The sequence below is a fragment of the Enhydra lutris genome, unplaced genomic scaffold, assembly GCF_002288905.1.
Source record: "Enhydra lutris kenyoni isolate GAN:26980312 unplaced genomic scaffold, ASM228890v2 scaffoldscaffold12, whole genome shotgun sequence".
Lineage (NCBI taxonomy): Eukaryota > Metazoa > Chordata > Mammalia > Carnivora > Mustelidae > Enhydra > Enhydra lutris.
In genome coordinates, this window is record NW_019154096.1 from 54702450 (window position 1) to 54726215 (window position 23766).

Here is a 23766-nt window from a genome sequence, read left to right on the forward strand (position 1 = left end):
GGATCCGCCCTCGCCTCAGTCCCTAGTAATGATGGAGCCCCAGCTCTGTACCCGGATAGCCACGCAACCTTCCAGCCCTTTTCCCTAGCTTCGGACCCGCTGCAAGCCCCGCCTTCCTCCCCAGGCCCAGGTCTCCTTCCAAGGGCCCACCTTCCGGGCTCCCCGCTGCCCCCCGAAACCAATCCAGAACCCAGACAGCAGGCTGAGCGCCGTCCCATTCCCTCTTTGGCTTCAAGCGCAGTGCTCCGCCCTGGGCCTGAGGACGGGAGGGGGGTGACTGGCCATCTCCAGAGGGGCCCGGGCCCCCACACTCACCATCCTCCCGCCGAGTCCCTCCTCCTCCTCCTGCCTCCCGGTTACCAGGGGCAACTGCTGCGGCACCGCCCCCGACGTCCCTCGCACGCTCAGCGGAGGAGCAAAGCGGCCGTACGGGGCGGGGTCCAGCTCCGCTTTTCCCAAAGTGCGCAAGCGCGCCAAAGTGCCCGCCCACGCGCAGGCGGGCTGCTGGAACCACTGGAGCCGGCTGCCGGCTGGTGGAGACCCAGCGAATGGTTAAAGCTCGCCCACGTGGCTGGTGGGCGCCGCCCAGCCTGTGATTGGTTGGGAAGGAGCAGGGAGGGGGCGGGGTGAGGGGCGGTTCCCGGGCGGAGGCCGCGGGTTAGTACTGCTCGGGCTTCCAACGCAGTGTACTTCTTTTGGCAGTTGTCTCAGTGCATTCTTCCCGGGACCAGGTAAGGGGTCTTGGGAGGAGGCCGCCTGCCACACCTTCCTGTAGACCGCACATCCCAGGGAGGAGCTTGGATTTGTGTCCTGACTGCCCAGGCAGGGCTGCTGCGGGGGCTGGGCTTCCACCTGCTGTATCCACGTGGCGCGAATGGTGGCCTGGGGCTGCTCAGTGACCGCTCCCACATGGTCCCGGCGCCGTAAGGCCCAGCTGAGGTGTTGGGGGCGTTATGGGCTGTGCATCTATCTCCACATCTGTGTTAGGATGGAGGACTCCCGCAGGTGGGAGGCTGCCTGTGGAGGGCAAGAAGCAGCCTGGGGACTGGCCCTGAACACTGAGGTGAGCAGACAGCAGGGGTGAAAGGCGTTTTGGAATGTCCAGGTTTTGCTAAGCAGCGTTGGACCAGATGGTGCGCTGTCTGCAGCCCCGGAGGAGGCAAAACCGGCCCGCTTTTACAGGCAAGCGAGAGCGAAAGGGACTCTGGGTGGGTTGAGAGGCGCTACCTCCCAGCCCTCCCCCACGCTGAGAGCGGGTAGAAGAGTTAATCCCACAGTGTGCCAGGTCCTGTTCTAGACTACGGAGACACAGCAAGGGACAAAATCTGCCCTCATGGAAATTACATACTTTTTAGTGGAATGCTTTTCACACAAGATTTCATTTCATTCTCACAGCCCTAGAAATTGGTTGTTCTAAGCAATATAGAGTCGGGACTTGAACCTGGTTCTGCCCCTGGAGGAAGTGATTCTGACACTCATGTGTTGTCTAGGTAGGAGGAACAGAACGGCTTATATTTGTGTTGTAAGCTCAACTTTTTAAGAGTTGGTAGAGTGTTGGCACTGGTGATAAACCTGTTTGCAGTCATGTGTGCACCTCTTACCTCCTTCACAGGGTTCTTGTGCGGATAGGTGAATTATTGTATGTCAAGTACATAAAATATTGCCTGGCACATGGAAAGTGCTACATAGGATTTAGCTATTACTGCTTCGTCTAGGTTTTGGGGCTTTGCCCCTCTTCCTACCAGCAGGCTTTCCAGTCCACTTAACATCACTGGAACGAAGGCGGATTTTCCCTGAATGGTCCTTAACTATTTATGCATTCAGCTAAAGTGTGTTTTTAAACATCTGCTCGCAGCATACCTTCTTCAGAACCTAGGAGAGAAAACTCAGTACAGAACCTTGATTAAGTAGATGCAAGATGAGTGCCTAATTCAGAGCATGCACTCCTACAATCTACTCGTCTCTAGCCTGTTTGTTCTTTTGTGAAAAAGGCAGGGCAGACTTCTCTTTCTGAGTTGTCTGGTGTCTAACATCATGGTTGCCTTGGAGTCAAAGGAGTGTACCTGGGCCTGCCTGTGTAATTATTAGTTTCATTGTCCAACTTTTTCTAGGTGGCTTTGGCACCAACCCTTGCCTATCTCAAGTGGTCTTTGTGTTTGGTCTTCTTGAGTCTGGCTGCCTTGATCTTCCTCTGATCGCAAGTACCAGCGATGATGTTTTGTTTTTCTTCCTACCCGGGGATCCAAACAGGGAAATACTAAGTACTTACCCCTCTTGCAAGAGGATACCCAGAAGGAGTTTGGAAGCCTGTTCTCTGAGCTCGGATACTGTTTGTCAGAGAAAATCAACTCTCTCTCTTTCTTTTTTTAAATAAACTATATCCCCAGCATAGGACTTGAACTCAAACCCCAACATCAAGAGTTGCATTCTCTACCAACTGAGCCAATCAGGTGCCCCAAAACTCAACTCTGTCTGAGAAGGATAACTTCAAGAGAGGTAATAGGTTGTTTCTTTTTTTTTTTTTTTTCTCTTTTCTCCCTCCTTCCCTCCTTTCCTTCCTTTCTTCCTTTCTTCCTCTCTCTGTCTCTCTCTTTCTTTCTTTTAGCCTGTAGTGGATGGAGGACCCATCTAAGTGACCCCAAGCCTTGTGGCCTTGGGAGAGTAGGCCCTAGCTATTGTCAGATTGTTGGACGGATAGACAGGACTGGAGCTGTGGTAAGCGCAGAGTTGTGTGTAATGTTCAGGAAGCTGACTCAATTGATGTGAATCTTTCTAAACATCAGTTTCTTCTTCGGTAAATTGATATCTTGGATCCTCACATCTTTGAGCTGTGATATCCTCCTATCCTATAAGCAAAGGGAATTTGTGGTCAGTCACCTGTTTGATTTCCAGCTCCCCCCTTGTTCCCAGTAGTGGAACCATATTCCTTCAGAACTGAGGCCACCCTGGACATGGTAGTGACCTCTTTAGGGAATACCAGATGTGGCTCATGTGGGAAGAGGGAGAATAACTGTTCTAGAGAAAACCTGGAGACCAGATAGGACTCACTATAGGAGGGGTAGACTATTTGCAGCTTCGTGACCCAAAGCCAGCTCTCCTGTAACCAAGACAGATTCTGAGTGACTTGAAAGAGTGACTTCCTTGATGCCCAGGGAGCCCAAGAATAAGATGAAATGCATTTCAGGCAGGCAGTAAGTATTTTTAGAGGGCCTGGGAGAGTTGCAGCATGAATCTTTCAATCTGCCAGGGGAGGCCAGCTTTATACAAATAACTGTACTTAACGAGAAAGTGATGATTACAAAGCCAAGTGTGTTACAAATGAGGATAAGATGCTATGAGGGTATATGATGCAAGGGTTTGAGTTTGCCCAGGAGTCATGGAACTGTGCCCACTGGGGGGGCAGCAGATGTGGGGAGAATTTTTTTTTTTTTAAAGATGTTATTTATTTATTTGACAGAGGTCACAAGTAGGCAGAGAGGCATGTTAGGGTGGGGGCGAACGCAGGCTCCTTGCTCAGCAGAGAGCCTGATGTGGGGCTTAATCCCAGGACCCTGAGATCGTGACCTGAGCCGAAGGCAGAGGCTTAACCCACTGAGCCACCCAGGTGCCTGGGAGAAATGTTTTAGACATAGAATTTAGATTTTGGGCGGGGAGGGTTTAAGATTTTATTTATTTATTTGAGAGTGTGCATGTGCATATGCAAGAGAGAGAGAGAGAAAGAGAAAGAATGAGCAGGGCAGAGGGAGAGGGAGAAGCAGACTCTGCTGACAAGGAGCCTGACCTGACGTAGGGCTCCATCCCAGAACCCTGGGATCCTGACCCAAGCTGAAGGCAAATGCTTAACCAACTGAGACACCCAGGTGCCCCTGGCCTTATGTTTTTTGTAAGACAGGAACTGGGCAACTCATATGCTGACCTCGGTAATGAGGGGAAAGTTTCTTGAATAGTTTAACAAATGATTACCCCTTCATGGTAGAAGTACTTCCTTTATGAAAGGCAGAGGACACTCCAGCGTTGGGTTGAGGGTGGAGAGAGATGTCCAAGGACAGACTGTGTGTGTTAAGAAGGAAGCATAGCATGTTCGGAACACCTGGGTGGCTCAGTCCGTGAAATGTCTGCTTTCAGCTCAGGTCATCATCCCAGGGTTTTAGGATTGAGCCCTGCTTTGGGGCTCGCTGCTCCATGGGGAGTCTGATTCTCCCTATGCACCTCCACCCCCGGCCTGTGCGCATGCGCATTCTCTCTCTCTCTCTCTCTCTCTCTCTCTCTCTCAAATAAATAAAATCTTTTGCTCTTTGCTGGCTTTCTCCAGCAGAGGGGCTGGAGCCCCAGCTTGGGGCTCTGTAATCCAAGGTACTGTGTGATCTGCCGGCCAGGCCGACAACTCCTTTTATTTTAGCCCCATGTAGAGTCAGGGAAGGTAAATTCTTGTCTCTCTCCCATTCCTGGGTTCAGTTGTGACTGCATGAAATAGCTTTGGTCTTTGAACCAGCCTGTAAGAGGCCAAGTCAGCCTGTCCCCAGAGGACAAAGCCCAGAGCTTTCCCTTGGGCTTTGCAGTGGAGTGAGAGAGGCCTAAGTCTAGCAGTGGACACTCGCTGTCTGGCTTCTGACTTCTTCAGAGGTTGCCACTCAGTGGTGGCCTCAGGGCCAGGGGAGGGTGCCATGAAGACTCCATGGGGGCCTCCTCTTCTCTCCTGGCTCCTTCCTCCTGGGAAATGACCCAACCTCAGCATGTCACTTGCTGAAGTCTCTCCCACCTTAACAACAACAAAAAAAATATAAATCAACTATCTCTCTCTTTACTGCATTTGTTGGCTCCTGAAGCCTCCTCCATCTCTGGTGGTTCTTTCTCATCTATTTGGGCTTCCTTTTTTGGGGGGCTGGCCTCTTAAATGTCGTGGTTTTCACTATGCCCTCAGCACTTTATTTTTCCCATTCTGTGTGTTCTCACTGGAAAACTTTCTCTGAAATGGCCTTGATGCCGCTGACTTGTTTTAATTCTAACTCAGATCTCTGTACTTTCTTTTTTTTTTTTTTTAAGATTTTTATTTATTTATTTGAGAGAGAGAGTGAAGGCCCGGGGAAAGGCAGAGAGAGAAGCAGACTCCTCGCTGAGCAGGGAGCCTGATGTGGGGCTCAATCCCAGGACCCCGAGATCATGTCCTAAGCTGAAGACAGACGCCTAAACACTGAGCCACCCAGGTGCCCCTCTGTACTTTTATTTATTTGTTTAGAAGATTTTATTCATATATTTGACAGAGAGAGAGAGACAGCGAGAAAGGAGACACAAGCAGGGGGAGTGGGGGAGGGAGAAGCAGGCTCTCCACTGAGCAGGGAGCCCAATGTGGGGCTCGATCCCAGGACCCCCGGATCATGACCCGAGCCTAGGACAGATGCTCAATGACTGAGCCACCCAGGTGCCCCTGTACTTTCTTTTAAGCCTAAGTATCCATGTGCTGACAAACTGGACCTCTCACTCAGCATATACTTGAATTCTTGGGCTAGGCACTGGAGTAGCAGTGGGGAGCAAAATGGACACATTCCCTGGGTCCGAGGAGCTTATGACCTAGAGGGGATGGTCAGTGTTCATTAAAATAAAACCACAGAGTGTTAGGACAAACTGGCACAGCTCTGAGGGCTGTGACCCTGAGAGGGCTTAAGCCGAGCACCTGATCTAGTAGATGGGGGAGAGAGAGGGGCCAAGGGTCCTTCAAAGGATTCCCTGAGGAAAGGGTTAGCCACGATCTGAAAGATGAGTGGGTGCTTCCTTGCAAGTAACTCTAGATTGTTCTGGAGAGCATAAGGCTACTTTTTGAGGGATAGGGTGGAACCCCGATGTTATGTGCTAAAACAGATGCTTTTCAGGCTGCTACTTATTCTGAGGCGGCTTTGCTGTGGCTTCCCTTCCAGGTACAGTGGCCTATGGGGCTCTTTTGAGGCAGAAGTCTTGGGTAGAATTCTCCTTTCATTTTACCACTACTTAATATAAAACTTTTTTTTTTTTACTAGTCCTGTGGCTTCCATCAGCAATATGTTTCCTTTCTCACATACTCAAATACTGGTTTTGTTTGCTCAATTTTGTGAGTGCTTTAGGATTTTGGTAATGGTATAACTTGAGATGGCTTTAAATCTTACTCCAGCTGTGTCTATGAGCTTGTGATATAATATATATGAAAAATCCTCAGGGTAATATTTTTCAAGGGGAAAAAAATGGCCTAGTAGTAGGAGATTGAGAGTTAAATTAGAAAATTATTCCTTAAAACATGGCTGGGGCGGGGCGGGGATGTGTAGGTGTTAGTGAAGAGGGGGAAGGAACAGTATTCTGGGCAGGGAAGGGTGTTTGTAAAGGACCTGAGACAGGTGGCAGCTTATTGCATTTAAGAAAGTTCCATGGTACTTGAAACTCAACACATGGAAAATCCAGCTCCCTGTTTTCCTCCTTAAAGCCTCTATTTCTATATTACTTGTCTCTGCACATAATGGCCTCAATCCGAAACCCCGGGTATCGCTCTAGATTCTTGTGATGTGTCAACTTAGGTAGGCCAAACAACTCCCCCATCCTCCTAATCCCCTTCTGGTGTGCTTCCAGTTAGAGTGGGCAAGGAGGGCCAGCCATTCGATCAAACACAAATTTAGGCGCGGTGATGAAGGGATTTTGCAAATGTAATTAAAGTCCTAATTGGTTAGCTTTGAGTTAATCTAAGGGGAGATTATCCTGGGTGGCCTGACTTAATCAGATGGAATCCCCTTAAAAGAGGGCTAGGCATCCCCTGCGGTCACAGACTCAGGCCATGGCTGGGCAGGCATGGCTCTCCTTCCCTCCCCAGGATTGTCCCTTGCTAACTCCCTGTCCCAATGGCTTCAGGCTTGCTTAGCCAGCTCCCACAATTACATAAGTCAGTTTGCTAATTCCTTGTACTAAATCCATTTTTATAAATTTCTAAATATTACGTGAATATATATAAAGGATGTATATATCCTGTTGATTCTGCGTCTGTGCTTGAACGCTGACTTACAGAGTAATCTTCCTATAACTGATCACTTAGTAAATGCCAAGATTCTGCTGCTTTAAAAGTTTCTGTCTTTTTGGTCCCTCCTCTCTGTTCCTGGTGCATTGGGGTTCACATGAGCTCCACCTCTTCTTGCCTGGATTACTGAAGTTCCCGTCCAGCTGATCTCTCTGCATCCTCTGAGGTCCTACCACACCAAGTTTATTTTCATGTCATTGCCTAGAGTTTTCTTTCTATTTTTTTTTTTTAAGATTTTATTTATTTATTTGACAGAGAGAGAGCATGAGCAGGGAGAGCGGCAGGCAGGAGGAGGAGCAGGCTCCTGGCCGAACAAGGAGCCAGGCGCAGGACTCGATCCTAGGACCCTGGGATTGTGCCCCAAGCCAAAGGCAGGTGCTTGACCGACTGAGCCATCCAAGCGTCTAGAGTTTTCTTTCTAAACAACACATCTGATCTTGTCACTCTGCTTAAAATCTTTTAATGGCTTCCTGAAATTCTCAAGCAAAAATTCAAAAGCCTTAGCTTTTTTTTTTTTTTTAAGATTTTATTTACTTATTTGACAGAGATCATGAGTAGGCAGAGAGGCAGGCAGAGAGAGAGAGAGGGGGAAGCAGGCTCCCCGCTGAGAAGAGAGCCTGATGTGGGACTCAATGCCAGGACCCTGAGATCAAGACCTGAGCCGAAGGCAGAGGCTTAACCCACTGAGCCACCCAAGTGCTCCTAGCTTTTTTTTAAAAAATTTTTATTTTTTATTCTTTTTTTAAAGATTTATTTATTTATTTGAGAGAGAGGGTATGTGCATGCGCAGGGGCAGGAAAGGGAGCAGAGGGAGAGGGAGAGAGAGCATCTCAAGCAGACTCCCTGCTGAGTACGGAGTTCCATGTGGGGATTGATCTCACAACCCCGAGATCATGACCTGAGCTGAAACCAAGAGTCGGCCACTTAACCTACTAAGCAACCCAGGTGCCTGCTTAAAGATTTTATTTTTAAGTAATCTCTACTTAAAGACGCACAACGTGGGTCTTGAACTCATGACCCCAATATCACGTGCTCCCCCAACTGAGCCATCCAGGTGCCCCAAAGCCCCAAAAAGCTTTAGCTTTTTTATGACTGCATTTTCTCTCCTCTCTTAGCATATCAGTTTTACTTCCTCTGGAAATTTTTTAGTGGTTTCCTAGAGTTTGTGGTACCCATTTACTAATCCAAGTCCACTTTGGAACACCAAAGCACCTGTCCAGTAGTGCAGGTAACCTACACCAGTATTCCCAGATCCTCCCTCGCAGCTGGTAGAGCACTACTGTCTCTCATATCACTGCCTATAGGCTATAATCATCAAATACATTGTTGCTGCTATGACTTTGAACAAAAACTCTGTTCAACTGGTAACAATTGGAATAAGAAACATTTTATTTTACCTTCATTTATTCCTTCTGACGCTCTTTATGTAGGTCTGACTTTATGACCTTTTATCTCTCTCTGAAGAACTCTAACATCTTGCAAGTCAGTGCCGTTGTTGATAAATTCCCTCAGTTTTTTCTGGGAAAGCCTGTATTTCTCCTTCACTGTAAGGGATACTTTAGCTGGTGTAGAAGTCTAGGTATGTGTTGCTTTTATCTTTCAATGCTTGAAATATTTCACACTGTGCTCTTCTTGCTTGCATGGTGTCCGAGGTGAAAGCCAATGAAGTTCCTACCTTTGTTCCTCTATAGGTAAGGTGTTTTCTTTTCCCTCCCTCAGATTTCGTCCTTCATTTTCTTTTTCTTTTTTTAAAGGTTTTATTTATTTATTTGAGAGAGAGCGAGCAAGCAAGGGGAGGGGCAGAGGGAGAGGGAGAGGGAGAAGAAGGCTCCCCTGCCTAGCAGGGAGCCAGACTCCCATGACTCTGGTGGGATCATGACCTGAGCCGAAGGCAGATGCTTAACCGACTGAGCCACCAGGTGCCCTGAGTCTGGTTTTTTGTTTGTTATCTTTTTTTCTTTGTTCGTTTGTTTTGTTTATTAAATACCACATATGAGTGGACGCGTCTGGTATTTGTCTTTCTCTTTCTCTGTCTTGGTTCACTTAGCATTATGCTCTCTAGATCTGTGTTGTGGCAAATGGCAAGATCTCATTGTACGTATATGCCACATCCTTCATATCCATTCCCCTATCCATGGACACTTGTGCTCCTTCCATATTTTGGCTACTATAAATAACGCTGCAGTAAACATAGGGGTGCATATATCTTCTTGAATTACTGTTTTCATATTATTTGGGTAAATACCCAGTAGTAGAACTACTGGATCATATGGTAATTCTATTTTTAATTTTTTGAGAAACCTCCATACTGTTTTCCACAATAACTATACCAGTTTGCATTGGCATCCAGGTGTAGATTTTTTAGTTGTTCTTGGTGTTCTCTGAGCCTTCTGGGCTTGTGGTTTGGCGTCTGTCATTAGTTTATAAAATTCTCAGTCATGATTGCTTTAAGTATTTCTTCTCTTCCCTTCCCTCTTCTTCTTCTGGCATTCCCATTACATGCATGTTACACCTTATGGCATTGCCCCAAGGCTCTTGGATTTTCTATTCTGTTTTTCTTTTTCTTTTTTTTTTTTTCGTTTTTTCTTTACTTTTCAGTCTGGGAATTTTTTGCTGACACACATTCAAGCTCATAGAATTTTTTTTTTCTTTTTAAATATTTTATTTATTTATTCACAAGTAGGCAGAGAGGCAGGCACAGAGAGAGAGGGAAGCAGGCTCCCTGCTGAACAGAGAGCCCGATGTGGGGCTCTATCCCAGGACCCTGAGATCATGACCGGAGCCAAAGGCAGAGGCTTAACCCACTGAGCCATCCAGGCACCCTGGTCATAGAATTTTTTCCTTGGCCATGTCCAGTCTACTGATGAGCCCATCAAAGGCATTCTTCATTTCTGTTACAGAAATTGTTTTAAAGACTTTTTTTATTTGAAAGAGAGAGAGAGAATGAGCACGAGCAAGAGGAGGGGCAGAGGGAGAGGCCCAAGCAGACTCCCCGCCAAGCGCAGAGCCCAACATGGAGCTTGATCCCAAGGACCTGAGATCGTTACCCGAGCCAAAGTCAGATACTTAACTGACAGAGCCACACAGGCGCCCCCAGAACCTTTTTTTTTTTTTTTTTAATTTCCAGCATTTCCTTTTGATTCTTTCTTAGAGATTCCATCTCTCTGCTTACATTATTCATTTCTTCTTCCATGTTGTCCACTTTCCCACTAGAGTCCTTAGCAAATCGATCATAGTTACTTGAATTCCTGTTCTGATAATTCCAACATCTCTGCTGTCTGGTTCTGACACTTGCTCTCTCTTCAGACTATGTTTTTGCCATTTAGTATGCCTTGTGATCTTTTGTCGGGAGCCAGATGTGTGTGCCATTTTACCTTTGTCTGGTGAGATGTTGGGTTGTACTTACTGTTTCCTGAAGTTGTAGGTATCAGAGATTAACATTTCCTTTGGTGTCCTTGTTTTTGTCTCTCCTGTTGTCTTTGGGTTTCTAGAGACTTCTTAAATAAAGTCTGAAACTTCCAATTCTTTCTGTGGTTGTTCGGTTCTCCCTGTTACCACATAGGAGCATTGTACCACCTGCAGTGGTCAAGTGCAAGGGAAGAGAGAGTGTTCTATAGTCCCATGTTTAGTTCTTGGCTTTGGAGTGAGCCTGTGCCCCTGGACCTTCAAGAGTGCTCCTTAGGCTCTTCTCGCCCCCTTTAAATGAGATAGGAAGGTTAAAAAGGGCTGGAGTTGGGTATTTACCTTTTGCCAAGTTGGTTAGGTTCTAGGAAAACCCAAAATGGTTAGGCTCTGGTAAAACAGGCTCTTTTGAGGACATGCTTTATTAGGAAGAACACCTCTGGGTATACTTCAGAATGACTACTTTTCCCATCTCTGTGTCAGAAGTACGAGGGGGTTTTTCTCTGGTCTTCACTTTGAGAGCCTGGTAGACGCTTGAAGGTGAATTCAAAAGTGGGCCCCCACACTCAAGGTTAAATCTCCTTGAAATTTTGAATTTGCAAGCTTGTTCGCACTGAGCTTCCAGCAATTGGTCAATTATAGTTTAAGTTTTCCAGTGGTACTTGCCCAGCAGAGGCTTCTGTTCCCAGTAAGCTCTGGTTCTCTGTGCTTGCCTATTTCTCCAGGCTTGGGGGCAGTGGTTTGCCCTGGGACCTCAGTTCACTGAGGCATCTAAGAAGAGTTGTTGATGTTTTGTTTTCTTTCAGCTTTTTTTCTTGTCGCAAGGACAGGAGTGACAGTTTCCAAGCTCCTTACATGTCAGGCCTGCCTTAATTTTTCAAGACATGGATTCCAGAACCCAGTTAGAGACAGGAATTCTAAAGTAAATCAAGTGGAATTAAAATCCTGGCCTTGTCACTGGCTAATACTTATATGACTTGGTAAAGTTACTTACCTGTGCCTTGGTTTTCTCATCCATAAAATGGGGTTAGATTAAAGGGTATTTATTTTATAGCATTGCTGTGAAGATGAAGTCAGAAAAATGCACGTTGAGCCCCAAGCAAAATGTCTAGCATAGAATCGCAGCTCAGTAAGCATTAGCTGTGATCACATTATCTGGTCCCCACGTGTCCTGTGTGCGGTCACCGCTGGCTTCTTTTTTTTTTGCCTGGGACACCTCTCCTCTATCTATCTGATTCTACCCGTCCTTCAAAACATTGTTTATTTCTTCTGTTCACAAAGCATGTTCAGGACCCCTTATCCCTTTCAGATAAGGGGACTATATAATTTATCATCCAAGTCTGGGACACTTAAAAAAATTTTTTTTAAAGATTTTATTTATCCATTTGAGAGAGAGACAGTGAGCGAGAGCATGAGAAGGGTGAAGGTCAGAGGGAGAAGCATACTCCCCGTGGAGCTGGGATCCCGACGTGGGACTCGATCCTGGGACTTCAGGATCATGACCTGAACCAAAGGCAGTTGCTTAACTAACTGAGCCACCCAGGTGCCCCTAGTCCGGGAGACTTTTGATAGTGACTATTAATAATTACTCCAGGACAGCAGTCCCTGGAAAACTGGGAGATCTGGTCATCTCCCTTTTAGATGCCTCTTCTCTAGTTTTCCCTTGCCCCCAGTGTCTGCTCACATCATTGTTCACACTGCTGTCCTTGTGCTCTCCTTGTCTTTTACCCTCCATCCTGTAAGTCCTTGAGGGCAGGCATGGTGCCTCACTTGCAGCCATGGCATGGGATCTCTCACGGGGTTGTGTGCACCGTGCACACGCACACGTGCACACACGCACTGAAATGATGAGAGTGATCATGCCGTGTTCATTTCTACCTTTCTCTGTAATTGTTTCTACCTTGAATGTGATCCATGCCTTCTGCGTCCTTCAGATAAAGCTGTTTTCTACAGCTCACATTCTGTCTCTTCTGGGAAGCCCCCTTTCCTTACGGCACCCCACCATCTCTGCTTTCTCTCATCTCCTGTACTTACTGTTGCTGCGTATATTATCTTCTGTTCCCTGGGCGGGCTCTTCTGCAGTTACACTCAGCTCCCCAAGGACAGGCACCGTGTTGTCCCTGTTTCCAGGGTCTTCCCCAGCATGATCAAGCACAGGGCTGGCTGCCACCAGCTCCTCAGGAAACCCGTGTTGGTCTCTGGTTGTTCAGTCTGGTGCCCATTCACCGGGACCTTCCCGAGCCTGGTCAAATGCTGCTAGTTGCTGGTGAGAGCAGGCCTTCTGTAACCGAGAGAGGAGCTCAGGGACTCGGGGGCAGACTTTGGTTTGGGGGGCAATCCTCATTTTCCCTCTGTTCTTAAGTCCACAGTTTTGTTTGTGAGTGAGATGGAGGCTGATCTGTCTGGCTTTAACATCGATGAACCCCGTTGGGACCAATGCACTTTCCTGGGACGGGTGAAACACTTCTTCAATATCACAGACCCACGCACTGTCCTGGTACCAGAGCGGGAGTTGGACTGGGCCAAGGTGATGGTGGAGAAGAGCAGGTGAGCAGTGAGCGGAAGGGACTCGAGGCCCTGGAGCCGCACGGGTGGATCCCCTGGGGAGGAGGTGGAAACCGAATATGGGGGAATGGACAGAGCTCTCAGGCAGGAGGCGGCAGAGTGACTTGGGGCAAGGGGTCTGGGCTGTAACTCTGTTGTCCTTGGGGGGCAGAATGGGGGTCGTGCCCCCAGGCACTCAAGTGGAGCAGCTGCTGTACGCCAAGAAGCTGTACGACTCAGCCTTCCACCCTGACACCGGGGAGAAGATGAACGTCATTGGCCGGATGTCCTTCCAGGTCCCCGGAGGCATGATTATCACGGGCTTCATGCTTCAGTTCTACAGGTAGAGAGAGCCTGGGAGTAACGCAGTGGGCAGTGTGGCCACTTGGGTCTGCCAGGCAGGGAGCCCTGTGGTGATGATAGTGATAGCCATCTCTATTGACCCCTTACCTAATACCAGGCACTGTGCTAAATTCTTTCCATGGATTACCTCGTTTAATCTTCTCATCAGCCCCACAGAGAAGTACTACTGTCATCTCAACTTTATAAGTGAAGAACTGAGGGTCTAGAGAGGTTATGTAACCTGTCCAAGTTCACACAGCCGGGAAAGATGGGTGCCTGGATGTTAGCCGAGGCAGTTGTCTCCAGAACTCTCAATGAATAAGCCATCCTAATTCCCTCTTTAGAAAGTACTTACTTAATAATGAAATTTTAATGTATTTTTATTTATTTTTATTTTTTATTTTTATTTTTTAAAAGATTTTGTTTATTCACTTGACAGAGATCACAAGTAGGCAGAGAGGCAGGCAGAGAGGAGGAAGTAGGCTCCCCGATGAGCAGAGAGCCTGATGTGGGGCTCGATCCCAGGACCTTGAGATCATGACCTGAGCCAAAGGCAGAGGCTTTAACCCACTGAGCCACCCAGGTGCCCCTGTATTTTTATTTTTAAATCTATTTATTTTACTTATTTTTTGCAGAGAGAAAGTACATGAGTGGGTCAGGGGGCCATGGTAGTGGGGAGGGGCAGAGGGAAAGGCAGAGAGAAAATCCCAAGCAGGCTGCACACCCAGTGCAGAGCCCGATTTGGGGGCTCAATCTCATGACCCTGAGATAATGACCCGAGCCAAAATCAAGAGTTAGACACTTAACTGACTGAGCTGGTCAGGTGCCTCTAATGTTTGTTTGTTGTTTTTTTTTTTTTTTTCCAAGATTTATCTATTTGACAGAGAAAGACACAGTGAGAGAGGGAACACTGGCAGGGGGAGTATGAGAGGGAGAGGGAGAAGCAGGCTTCCTGCTGAGCAGGGAGCCTGATGTGGGGCTCGATCTCAAGGACTCCAGGATCATGACCTGAGCCAAAGGCAGACGCTTAACGACTGAGCCACCCAGGCGCCCCTCTAATGTATTTTTGTAATGTAATGTCTTAGTAAAAAATACAGGAAGATGAGCCCCCCCCCCCCGCCCCCCCCAAATACGAAGACCCTTTCAGCCCAGCGGGGAGAGAATAAACTTTCTCTTCAGCTGTTGGAAATTTTACTCCTCCCCCTTCCTCACCTCCCTCTGCTCCCCTCCCCCATGCATCCATTTGTCTGTTAGTGAGCCAGGCCTTGGGCCAGGTGTGGGGAATATTAAGACTCAGCCCCTCCCCTCAAGGAACTTTCAGTTTTGTTCAGCAGACCAACAAGTAAACAGTTATAGTCCAGCTTGCTAAGTGGTAGGTCGGAGGGAGAGTATGGGGTTGTGAGAGCAGGGAGCATAGAATGACTCACTGTTCCAGGAAGGGCAGGGGAAGGGTCAGGAAGGTTCCCGAAGAAGCAGTGACCTCTCAACAGAGCAGGATTTAGCCATGGATGGAAGGGGTGTGTGTGTGTAGACATTCCAGGCAGAGGGACCAATCTGTGCAAAGTCCCTGATGCATGAAACAGCATGGGAACAGTTTGGGACACAGCAGGTCGTCTGGTTTGACTGGTGTGCCCCAAGCCCTCCCTTCCATTGGATTCTTCTTTGCCTCTCTGGGCCTCCCTTACGTAGGACGATGCCGGCGGTGATCTTCTGGCAGTGGGTGAACCAGTCCTTCAATGCCTTAGTCAACTACACCAACAGGAATGCAGCTTCCCCCACGTCCCTCAGGTAGGAGACTTGAACCCCAGGCTGTCCATGTGGGTCTGGAGCAGATGGCTGTCCTCTTGTCTTCAGGAAAACAGCCCTTCTAAAGGGTTCTTGGGCTGTCTTCTCTGGATGAGGCTTGTACGGGGCTGGTGACCAAGTTCCCCTTTTTAGGGTTTGCAAGTATTTTCTGAGGCTGACTAGGAGAGTATCTTCCTAGACCAATTCAAAGTTTATTCCTTCATTCATTCTCAAATAGTTTTTTTTTTTTTTTTAAGATTTTATTTATTTATTTATTTGAGAGAGAAAGAACATGAGCAGAGGGAGAGGGAGAAGCAGGCCCCCTGCTGAGCAGAGAGCCCGATTTAGGACTCAGTCCCAGGACCCTGAGATCATGACCTGAGCCAAAGGCAGATGCTTCACCCACTGAGCCACCTGGACACCCCCTCATCTATGTCTTGAGTAGGTTTTAAGTGCCAGGCATGGTTCCAGGGTCCTTGTTCTTGTGGAATTTAGGGTCTTTTAAGCAAACAAGCACAGCAATTTTAGGTTGTGGCTGCTGTGCTTAAGGAAACAAACAAGTGGCAAGACAGCAAACAGCAGAGGGGCATCTGCGTGGATGGGCTTGTTGCGGAAGTCTTTTCTGTGGAGCCCATATTTCGACTGACTTCTGAAGGATAAGGATTTAGCCTACGGAAGAATTCCCCAGATAGGGAGCAGCAGCAGGTGAAGGTTCTGAAGCAGAGAAGAGTTTGGGGTGTTAAAGGTACCGAAAGGAGGCCGAGGGGACTGGAACACTGTGTGTGTGTTGAGGATGGGGAAGGTCACAGGATGAGACAGGTCAAGTTTCAGGCAAGAAGCCTCATTTCCAGAATTTCTCAGTCAACTCAATATCTTGCCCTCAGCCGGCAGGGCTCCCCACTCTCAAGCGTGTCTCTCCTCCACTAGGCAGATGGCCCTTTCCTACATCACAGCCACAACCACTGCGGTGGCCACTGCTGTGGGCATGAACATGTTGACCAAGGTACTGTCTGGGGCTGCTGGGGGCATGGTGGCCGCTAGGGGGCAGCAAAGTCCTAGGGAAAACATCCCCTAGGCCTGGCGCTGTTGTGCTTGTCTGGGTGAGTCCGTTATGGCCAGAGCCCAGCCAAGTAGGGGGCAATGTAGCAGAGGTATCCCCAGGTTAGTTTTTCTCGGGTCTTTGAGGGAACGTGGGTTCCTAGACCAAGAGTCTGGATCAGTGTGGCAGTACCAAGCTCTGATTTATTTTGTAGTCCTTAAGCCCCCTCCCCTCCCATCTTCCCGTGTGAGCCCTGTTGTTCCCTTCCCCCAACAGAGAGCTCCACCCCTGGTGGGCCGCTGGGTGCCCTTTGCCGCTGTGGCTGCTGCTAACTGTGTCAACATCCCAATGATGCGACAGCAGTGAGTGTGGGGATCCCATTTCTTCCCTACAAACCACAGGGTAGTGGGGCAAGGGCAGGAAACCAAGGCAGTGGGTGGCTTTGGGGGACCGAGGTGGGTGTGGGGAGGGCTGCTGGCCTATACCTCTGAAGGGTCCCAAAGGATAGGCTGCTCCGAAGGTGATGGCTGTGGGAGTGGCAGCTGACTTAAGTTTAATCTGTGATGAGTGCTGTGGGAGTCATTGTTTGGATGGTGTGGGATGGCGGGGAGTAGGGTAGACCTGTGGGGGCTCATCCGAGATCATGTCCTTTCAACTGCAACTGGCTTTTAGTTGTGAACTCTCCCTACTTCCAAAGCCCTGGGGCCGGCTTACAGAATGCGATGTAGCAGAGCGAGGTGTCCAAAGATAGAACAGAGCCAAGAAGCTTTGAAAGAAGCCAGAAGAGTAGATAGATGTTTTCCAGGCACTGGGCTCTAAGCTTCGCAGCAGGAAAGGTAAAAGGAGAAACCTGTGTGTCTTGCAATGCTTGTTTTTTTGGCGAGAGAAAGCATGGCTATTCCTCTATTGTCTGACCTAATGATGTAATATACTCAGGCTCTCCCTGATAGCACCTGGGAGGTATCATGTGCCGCCTAAGTGTACGCTGTTAATGCTCTGGTCATCATCATCATCACCATCACCGATATGTACAAGCCATGTTTTCTTGGAACTGCCAGCAAATGGGCACTGTCACAACAGCTGTTGCAGAAAGAGCACAATCCCAGAATAGTCAGGTGTACACGTTCCTCTCCTCTTTCCCTCCCATCCAGGGGCTCCTTCCCAACAAACGAAGGAGCCCCAGCCACCTGCCTGGTCTGGGGATGAGTGCTGTCAGGAGCTGGCCTGAGAATAAGTCAGTACAGCTAGTGTTTGTAGAGCAGTCACTCCGTCAGGTGCTGGACTAAGCTCTCTGCAGGCATCATCCCCTTTAATCCTCACCAGCCCTCTGCAGTGGGTGCCACGATTAGCCCCATTTTGCAGATGAGGATAACTGAGTCCTCAGAAGGATCAGGAAACTTTTGCTCAAGTTCGGAAACTTACTCTGCTGTTTCAGGATTTGACCTAGGCCGTCTGAGCCCAGGCCTACCTCTCTTAGCTTCTGAGATACCACTCTGTGGAATGCATAAGGAAGATCAAAGGACCAGGCTGCAGGGGCTGGCTTCCCAGAGCTTGAGTGCGCTGGCCTTGGTCCCCTGCTGTGTCCCACTGCTGGCAGGCCTCCAGCACCCTTTTCCCAAGTCCAGCAACTCCTATCTGTGTTTAGGGAACTCATCCAGGGGATCTGCGTGAAGGACAGGAATCACAATGAGATCGGTCATTCCCGGGTGAGCAGAGGCATCCCTTTGGGGTGGGAGGAGGGAATTCTGTCTTCTACCCTGTCCTGTTCTTAGTAGTCAGAGCAGGCCCGGGTTCTATTACAGGATCTCCCTGATTCCATTCTCATTCTCCTCGATTTCCTTATATTTCTTGTTCAGAACAGGCTTGTCATGTCTTTTCTCCATCATTTCTGGTCCTGAAGCCATAAAGGTCTAGCTAGGTGAGAGAGGGTTGGGTGAGGACCTAGCTCCTGGTGGGTCCATCCCTTCCCCTTTATCATCTCAGACTTGACCCTGACCCTGAGCCTTGACCTCACCCTCTGGTACAGCCCGTGGCTACTGGATAAGGTCATTCCTGACAACTTACTCTTTTCTGCCCTCAGAGAGCTGCGGCCATAGGCATCACCCAAGTGGTTGTTTCTCGGATCACCATGGCAGCCCCTGGCATGAGTAAGATAGAGAAGCCCTACCCTCCTGGGGGGACCCTGGAACACGTGATGGAGGCCTCAGCCCACACTTAGCTTTTGTGGCGATGGGGCCCCAGCCTCTACAGCCGTGCTTCTCAAACTGGCTTTTCCCACTGCAATACAAGAATGATAATTCCGTGATGTGATAGAGATTGTAGCTAATGCTACAGGGGTAGTGCTATTACAATATATAAATGTACCAAATCCACACGTTACACATCTTACATCTACGTAGTGCTGAATGCCGAAACCCATGAGAGAACCACACTGTAGTTCTAGGAACATCAGTTAATCAGAGATCTGGCGAAGAAAGTTCTTTTCATTAAGTCCCTTCAATGTGCTGGACACAGGGCAGGGAGACAGTGGTAAAGAAATCCTCTGCCATAGTTTTGCTCCTAGCAGGGGTATGTTACAGACTGGGATACGAGATTTGTTTGCATGAGCCTTAAAAGATTTGAATTTTGAGAAGGACACTTTGGGCCCGCGGCTCGTGTCCTATTATAGGTGTGCAGGTGGAAAAGTCTGGAAAGCACCCTTCTGCTGGCACTTGGGGGTCAGTCTGGGGGTGGCCATGTCTACACAGTCTTCTATTCCAAAAGTGTGTTCTGGAACTTCAGGGGAGGTGGGTCACTGGTCTGATTTTGGAGAGGGGTCTTGGGAAGAGTCTGACAGCCCTTCTCCCAGCTTCTCCCTGGTCTCTCGTAGTCTTGCTGCCGGTCGTCATGGAAAGGCTGGAAAAGCTGCATTTCATGAAGGTGAGTGGGGTCCTCTTTTGCATCTGCCTTACCCGGAGCCCCTCAGCCATACCTACACTTCAGAGCTTCTGATCTTCGTCCTTTCCTCTAGCTACAGGCCTTCATCTTGCTCAAATGGGGCCAGTGCCGGCCCCACCAGCTGCCTGCTTTAGAGGTCATGGCCGCTTGTGTGGCCTTGTCTGCAGAGAGGAAGAAGAGCTCTCTTCTCCTCTCCTTCACGGCTAGGAGTTTTGTGCCCGTGGGTTTCTAGCTGGCCGATCAGAGGTAGGCAGGCATGGGGTTCGCGTTAAGATCTCTAAGTCTCATGTCGTCTTTCCTTCGATTTTGTGCAGAAAGTCAAGGTCCTGCACGCCCCGTTGCAAGTTTTGCTGTGTGGCTGCTTGTGAGTAGCGTGTTTTCTGGGTTTGGATTCTGTGATAGCTGGGGCACAGTAGCATGTTTTCTGGGTTGGGTTCTGTGACAGCTGGGGCACCTGAGACCTGTCTTCTTGTGTTGCCTGTGTTGGGGAACGTGTACTTTTTTCTGTCACTTCCATAGTGCCTGAGCTCGGAACACCCATGGGCCATCCGGGGAGTTCTTGCCCCATCTTTGTTGAGGGCATCAGGCTGGCTAGGCGCTGTGCCCAGAGCCACGTGGAGAGCAGAGTGCTTGGGTACCCTCTTGTCCCGGTGTGGCCTCTGATCTTCAGACCGGAGAAGAGGCGAAAACCACAATACAGCCCCACCATAAAAATTCTAGGGGCACCCGGCTGCCTCGGTCAGGAGGGCCTGTGACTCTTGATCTCAGGGTTGCGAGTTTGAGCCCTGCATTGGGTGTAGAGATTACTTAAAAATAAAGAATTAAAAAAAAATAGCAATAAAGAAAGACATGTTAGCCAATGGCCCGATAGTCACATCACAGCATATCAATGTATCAGATCAGCGGGCCAGGCACCTTGCCTGCCCACAATGCCATCTGGCCATGATGTCTCAATATAAATTAAGTAAATAAATAAATACGCTCAGACATAAAAAAAGAGGGGGCGGGGCGCCCGGGTGGCTCAGTGGATTAAGGCCTCTGCCTTCGGCTCAGGTCATGATCCCAGGGTCCTGGGATCGAGCCCCACATCGGGCTCTCTGCTCGGCAGGGAGCTTGCTTCCTCCTCTCTCTCTCTGCCTGCCTTTCTGCCTACTTGTGATCTCTATCTGTCAAATAAAATAAAATAAAATCTTAAAAAAAAAAAAAAAAAAAAAGAGGGGGCAGCTGGGGCTGTCAAGTGTCCCAACCTCGCACAAAAGGAAAACACCATAAGTCATGGCAGCATGCTCCAGCCAGCGACTGGCCACATCCTAGCATCAGGCACATTTGTGAGGCCATGGGGCTAATTAATGACAACAGTACCCACCAACACGTGTGGAGTGTGTCCTGTGTGTCCCCACTGTGCTCATGCTCCATGCCTATCATTTCACTTAAGCCCCTCAGCCCCGGAGGTCTAGGTCCTGTCATCATCTCCTTTTACAAATGAAGAACCCCAGGCTCTGTAGCTCATAATTGCTGGAGTTCGGGTCAAGTCCCCGGCAATCTCCCGCACCACGCTACCTTCTGCCCGCTGAAGTGAGTGGAACCACTACATGAGTGGTTCCCCCAGGCTGGGCACCATCCCCAGGTCATTTCCTCTGAGCTTGGCGACAGCCCTGCAGAGTAGACCCCCGTGTCCTCCCTCTGCTGGCTCAGGGCTCACTCGCCCGGGATTGCAGAGCGAGTGAGTAGCCAAGCTGGGATCCGAACCCTGGTTGGTCGGAGTCCCACGTGCTGTAAGACAGTGCCCCAGCCCTGAAGCACCCGGGGACCTTAGAAATCCTCTCCAGCCCTTCCTCAGGCCTCCTGCGTCAGTGTCGCTTTTTAATAAGCCCCCCGAGTTGCTCGTGTTTGCAGTGAGGTTGGAGAAACTGCTGTGTTCTGTTGTCTACCAACCTAGGGCTTGTGGCCGCGGGCACCGGCCCTTGGCTTTCATACCCTTCCTCCTCGGTGCTTGTGGCCTTCAGGGCCGCTGCTTGCACTGCCAGTGCCTTCGTAACCTTCACCTGCTTGAAGGACAGGTGGATGGGGGGTGAGGGCGGGGAGGTGGAGGGGGACCAATTTCATGCCATGCTGGAATGAGTATCCTGCCCTGGAGACCAGGAGGAGACTTGCAGGGAGGGGAGCCAGGGAGCAGCGGGGAAGGCATCTAGCTCCCTGCTTCTTTGTGGGACTCAGAGATGGGGTGTGAACAGGCCTGTGGGGAGATGCCCCTCACATTTGTTTCTCCTTCCTTCCAGCCTCATCTTCATGGTGCCAGTGGCTTGTGGGCTCTTCCCACAGAAATGGTAAGAGTCCTCAGTTCCTCACTTTACCGAATGCCCTGTCCCTGCTCTTCCTGACCTGCCTGCTACAGGAGACAAAGAGGGGCAGGAAGGGCAGCAGTTGTCCAAGGCCAAGTGACTATCAGCTTAAACTCTGAGCCTCTTAACCCTGGGGGATGGTAAACCAGACCAGAACTCTAAGGGGCGGAGGGATGAGTTGCTCCCTCCCAGTGGAGTGAGGGCCGCCCTGGAGAGAAGTGGGGGAGCAAGAGGAGACTTTCTGTCCCAGTTGATTAGGTACTCATTCTGGCTTGTGTTTGCCTGGGGATGGATGACTTGGACCGCTCTACTTCCCTCGTATGCCCGGGCAGGGAAGGGGTGTGCGAAGCAATGGTGGAAAAGGGAGACAAAGCATCAGACTGGGGGAGGGGAGAGGACGAGCTCCAGGAGACTAGGTGTAGCTTGGATGTACACTGAGAAGAGGCCAGGTTCCCTTGCTTTCATCTTCGTGTTTCAGTGTCTTCTGCAGACATCTCCTGTGTTGCAAGCACTGTGGCTTACAGTCCTACAGAGAAGATGGAAACTTAGCACCAGGGAGAATGAAGTCAGGCCTGAGTAGAAGTAAAAACAACACATTATGTTGTACAGAAGCCCTTTCTGATGGAAAAATCAGAAAGTGCTTCTTGGAGGTGACATTTGAGTTGGATTTTATCTGACAGTAATTTGCTGCTTGTCATAATCCCCTTCTTTTCTCTTCTCAGTGAATTGTCAGTTTCTTATCTGGAACCAGAACTCCAAGACACCATCAAGGCCAAGTATGGAGAACTTGTGCCCTACGTCTACTTCAATAAGGGCCTCTAAATGCCCCATCCCAGCAAGGATCAGTCTGTACTGATATTCACCAGTCCTTCCTTAGCTGCCTTGTACACCTGTGCCCTCATTGCTCTGCCAACAAGGCCTAAAGGTCAGGGTGGATTTGGGGGTGGGGTGGGGAGCCTCCTGTTTTCATCCAGGCACCTGGGTTATTGGACTCCAGGGGATAAAAGTGAACAAGGGGAGCAAAGACCAAGTCTTCTCTCTGCTACCTCCTACCCCCCAACTACCATCCTCTGAAGACCAGGAGCTGAGATTCCCTGAGGGAGAAGTTGCTGGAACCTGGGGGAGATACTCAAGCAAACCATTTGGAAAAATTTGGGGGGTGGGGAGAAACCATTAGGAAACCTTTGGGATTCTAGTTCCAGCCAGGACTGGGGAAGAGCCCCTGGGACAAAGGGAAGCTCCCACCCCTGTTTCTTCTTCCCTTCCTCCTCATCTTGTCTCACGCTATGGAAACTTTTGCCCCTGCAGTTCTAGCCAACCGAGAAAGGGGGAGGGAAGAAGTCTGTTGTCACCTTGGGGCTCTTCTTCATTCTTCCCCATTCTCCTCCCCAGTGCCCTCTTGTCAGAAAGTGTCTTTGGGAATGCTGCTAAACTTGGGTTGACCAAGCACCCAGGAGTTCTTAGTGCTAAAAAAAAAGGCCACTGCACGAGGCAACAAAGTGACACTGATTTTGTTCTCCTGTGCTAAAATCATGTCTGGTTTTACATCTGTTTAAAAGATAAATCCTAACTGTGTGTAAAAACTATGTATGTAGGTATTAATAACACATTTTAATGGGTATATTTCCCCAGCTGCCTCCCTTCCTCAGCCCATTGGGTTAAACACCAAAGACTGGTGTGTACTGAAATAGGAAAGGGGCGTTTTATCTGGATACCTCTGAAAACTAATCAGCCAGGACCAAAGAGCCTTAAAGGACACACAGCAAAGTGTAGCCACTTGCCCTTCCCATCTGGGCTGCTCTAGGTGATTTTTCAGGCTCGGGTGTGGTGGTCATGGGAGACCACTGTGGCTTACCTGGGATCAATGTCTGTATTGAGTTCTGTCTGGTAGAATTTATGACTATTCAAATGATATCACTGTGAATCAAATAAATTTCTTGAAAGAGCACAGTGAACTGTCTGCAGACTGAGTTAATAAAGCCTGGATGAAAAGCAGGATCTGGTCTTGCTTTGGCCTTGGGATGGAAGAGGTTACCGCAACGGTAAGGGGAACCTGTCTGAGGCCTGGAGGCCATTGTCGATTTCCCTTACTACAGAGGAAAAATCCACCTGTCTTTACTGGACACTCCAGAATGGGAACTGTGTTGTTTCAGAGCAGAAGTTGACAAACCATGGCTCAAGGGTCCAAATCCACCTGCTACCCATTTTTGTGTGCCTGGGAACTAAGAATGCTTTATATTGTTAAAGGGTAAAAAAACAAAGAAACAAACAATATGTGACAGAGACTCCCATGTATGTGGCATGCAAAACAAAATATTTGCTCCCTGGCCCTTTATACAAAAAGT

General features: G+C 49.0%; 2 protein-coding genes across 8 annotated transcripts in view; one reads left to right on the top strand and one right to left on the bottom strand.

Annotated features, from left to right (window-relative positions):
• The window catches only part of LOC111145282 (ADP ribosylation factor like GTPase 3), a 33875-nt gene extending 33473 nt beyond the window's left edge, over positions 1 to 402 (bottom strand). Inside the window, exon 1 of the mRNA XM_022500114.1 lies at positions 316 to 402. Coding sequence (XP_022355822.1) covers positions 316 to 318 — 3 coding nt within the window. The 5' untranslated portion in view covers positions 319 to 402. The remainder of the gene's footprint in view (positions 1 to 315) is intronic.
• Positions 403 to 639: 237 nt separating this feature from the next.
• On the top strand, positions 640 to 23371 carry LOC111145149 (sideroflexin 2). Of its 7 annotated transcripts, none has more exons than XM_022499837.1 (13): positions 640 to 731; positions 12795 to 12979; positions 13149 to 13319; positions 15008 to 15106; positions 16031 to 16106; positions 16419 to 16504; positions 17788 to 17848; positions 18223 to 18289; positions 19012 to 19061; positions 19394 to 19443; positions 21359 to 21406; positions 21900 to 22003; positions 22144 to 23371. In XM_022499837.1, the coding sequence occupies exons 2-13, from the start codon at positions 12819 to 12821 to the stop codon at positions 22275 to 22277; spliced, it is 1107 nt and encodes a 368-aa protein (XP_022355545.1). In that variant the 5' UTR covers positions 640 to 731; positions 12795 to 12818; the 3' UTR covers positions 22278 to 23371. The 7 variants fall into 7 exon arrangements, with proteins under 7 accessions (XP_022355545.1, XP_022355546.1, XP_022355548.1 ...); XM_022499842.1 differs by lacking the exon at positions 640 to 731 and adding an exon at positions 2412 to 2496; XM_022499838.1 differs by lacking the exon at positions 21900 to 22003.
• The last annotated feature ends 395 nt before the right edge of the window (positions 23372 to 23766 follow it).

What these genes read in the sequence shown, in the direction of transcription:
- LOC111145149 (XM_022499837.1), top strand. Translation starts at nt 12,819, where the DNA reads ATGGAGGCTGATCTGTCTGGCTTTAACATCGATGAACCCCGTTGGGAC. An exon ending in ATCCCAATGATGCGACAGCA is followed by an intron (nt 16,505 to 17,787) that starts GTGAGTGTGGGG and finishes ATCTGTGTTTAG; the next exon opens with GGAACTCATCCAGGGGATCT. An exon ending in AAAAGCTGCATTTCATGAAG is followed by an intron (nt 19,062 to 19,393) that starts GTGAGTGGGGTC and finishes GATTTTGTGCAG; the next exon opens with AAAGTCAAGGTCCTGCACGC.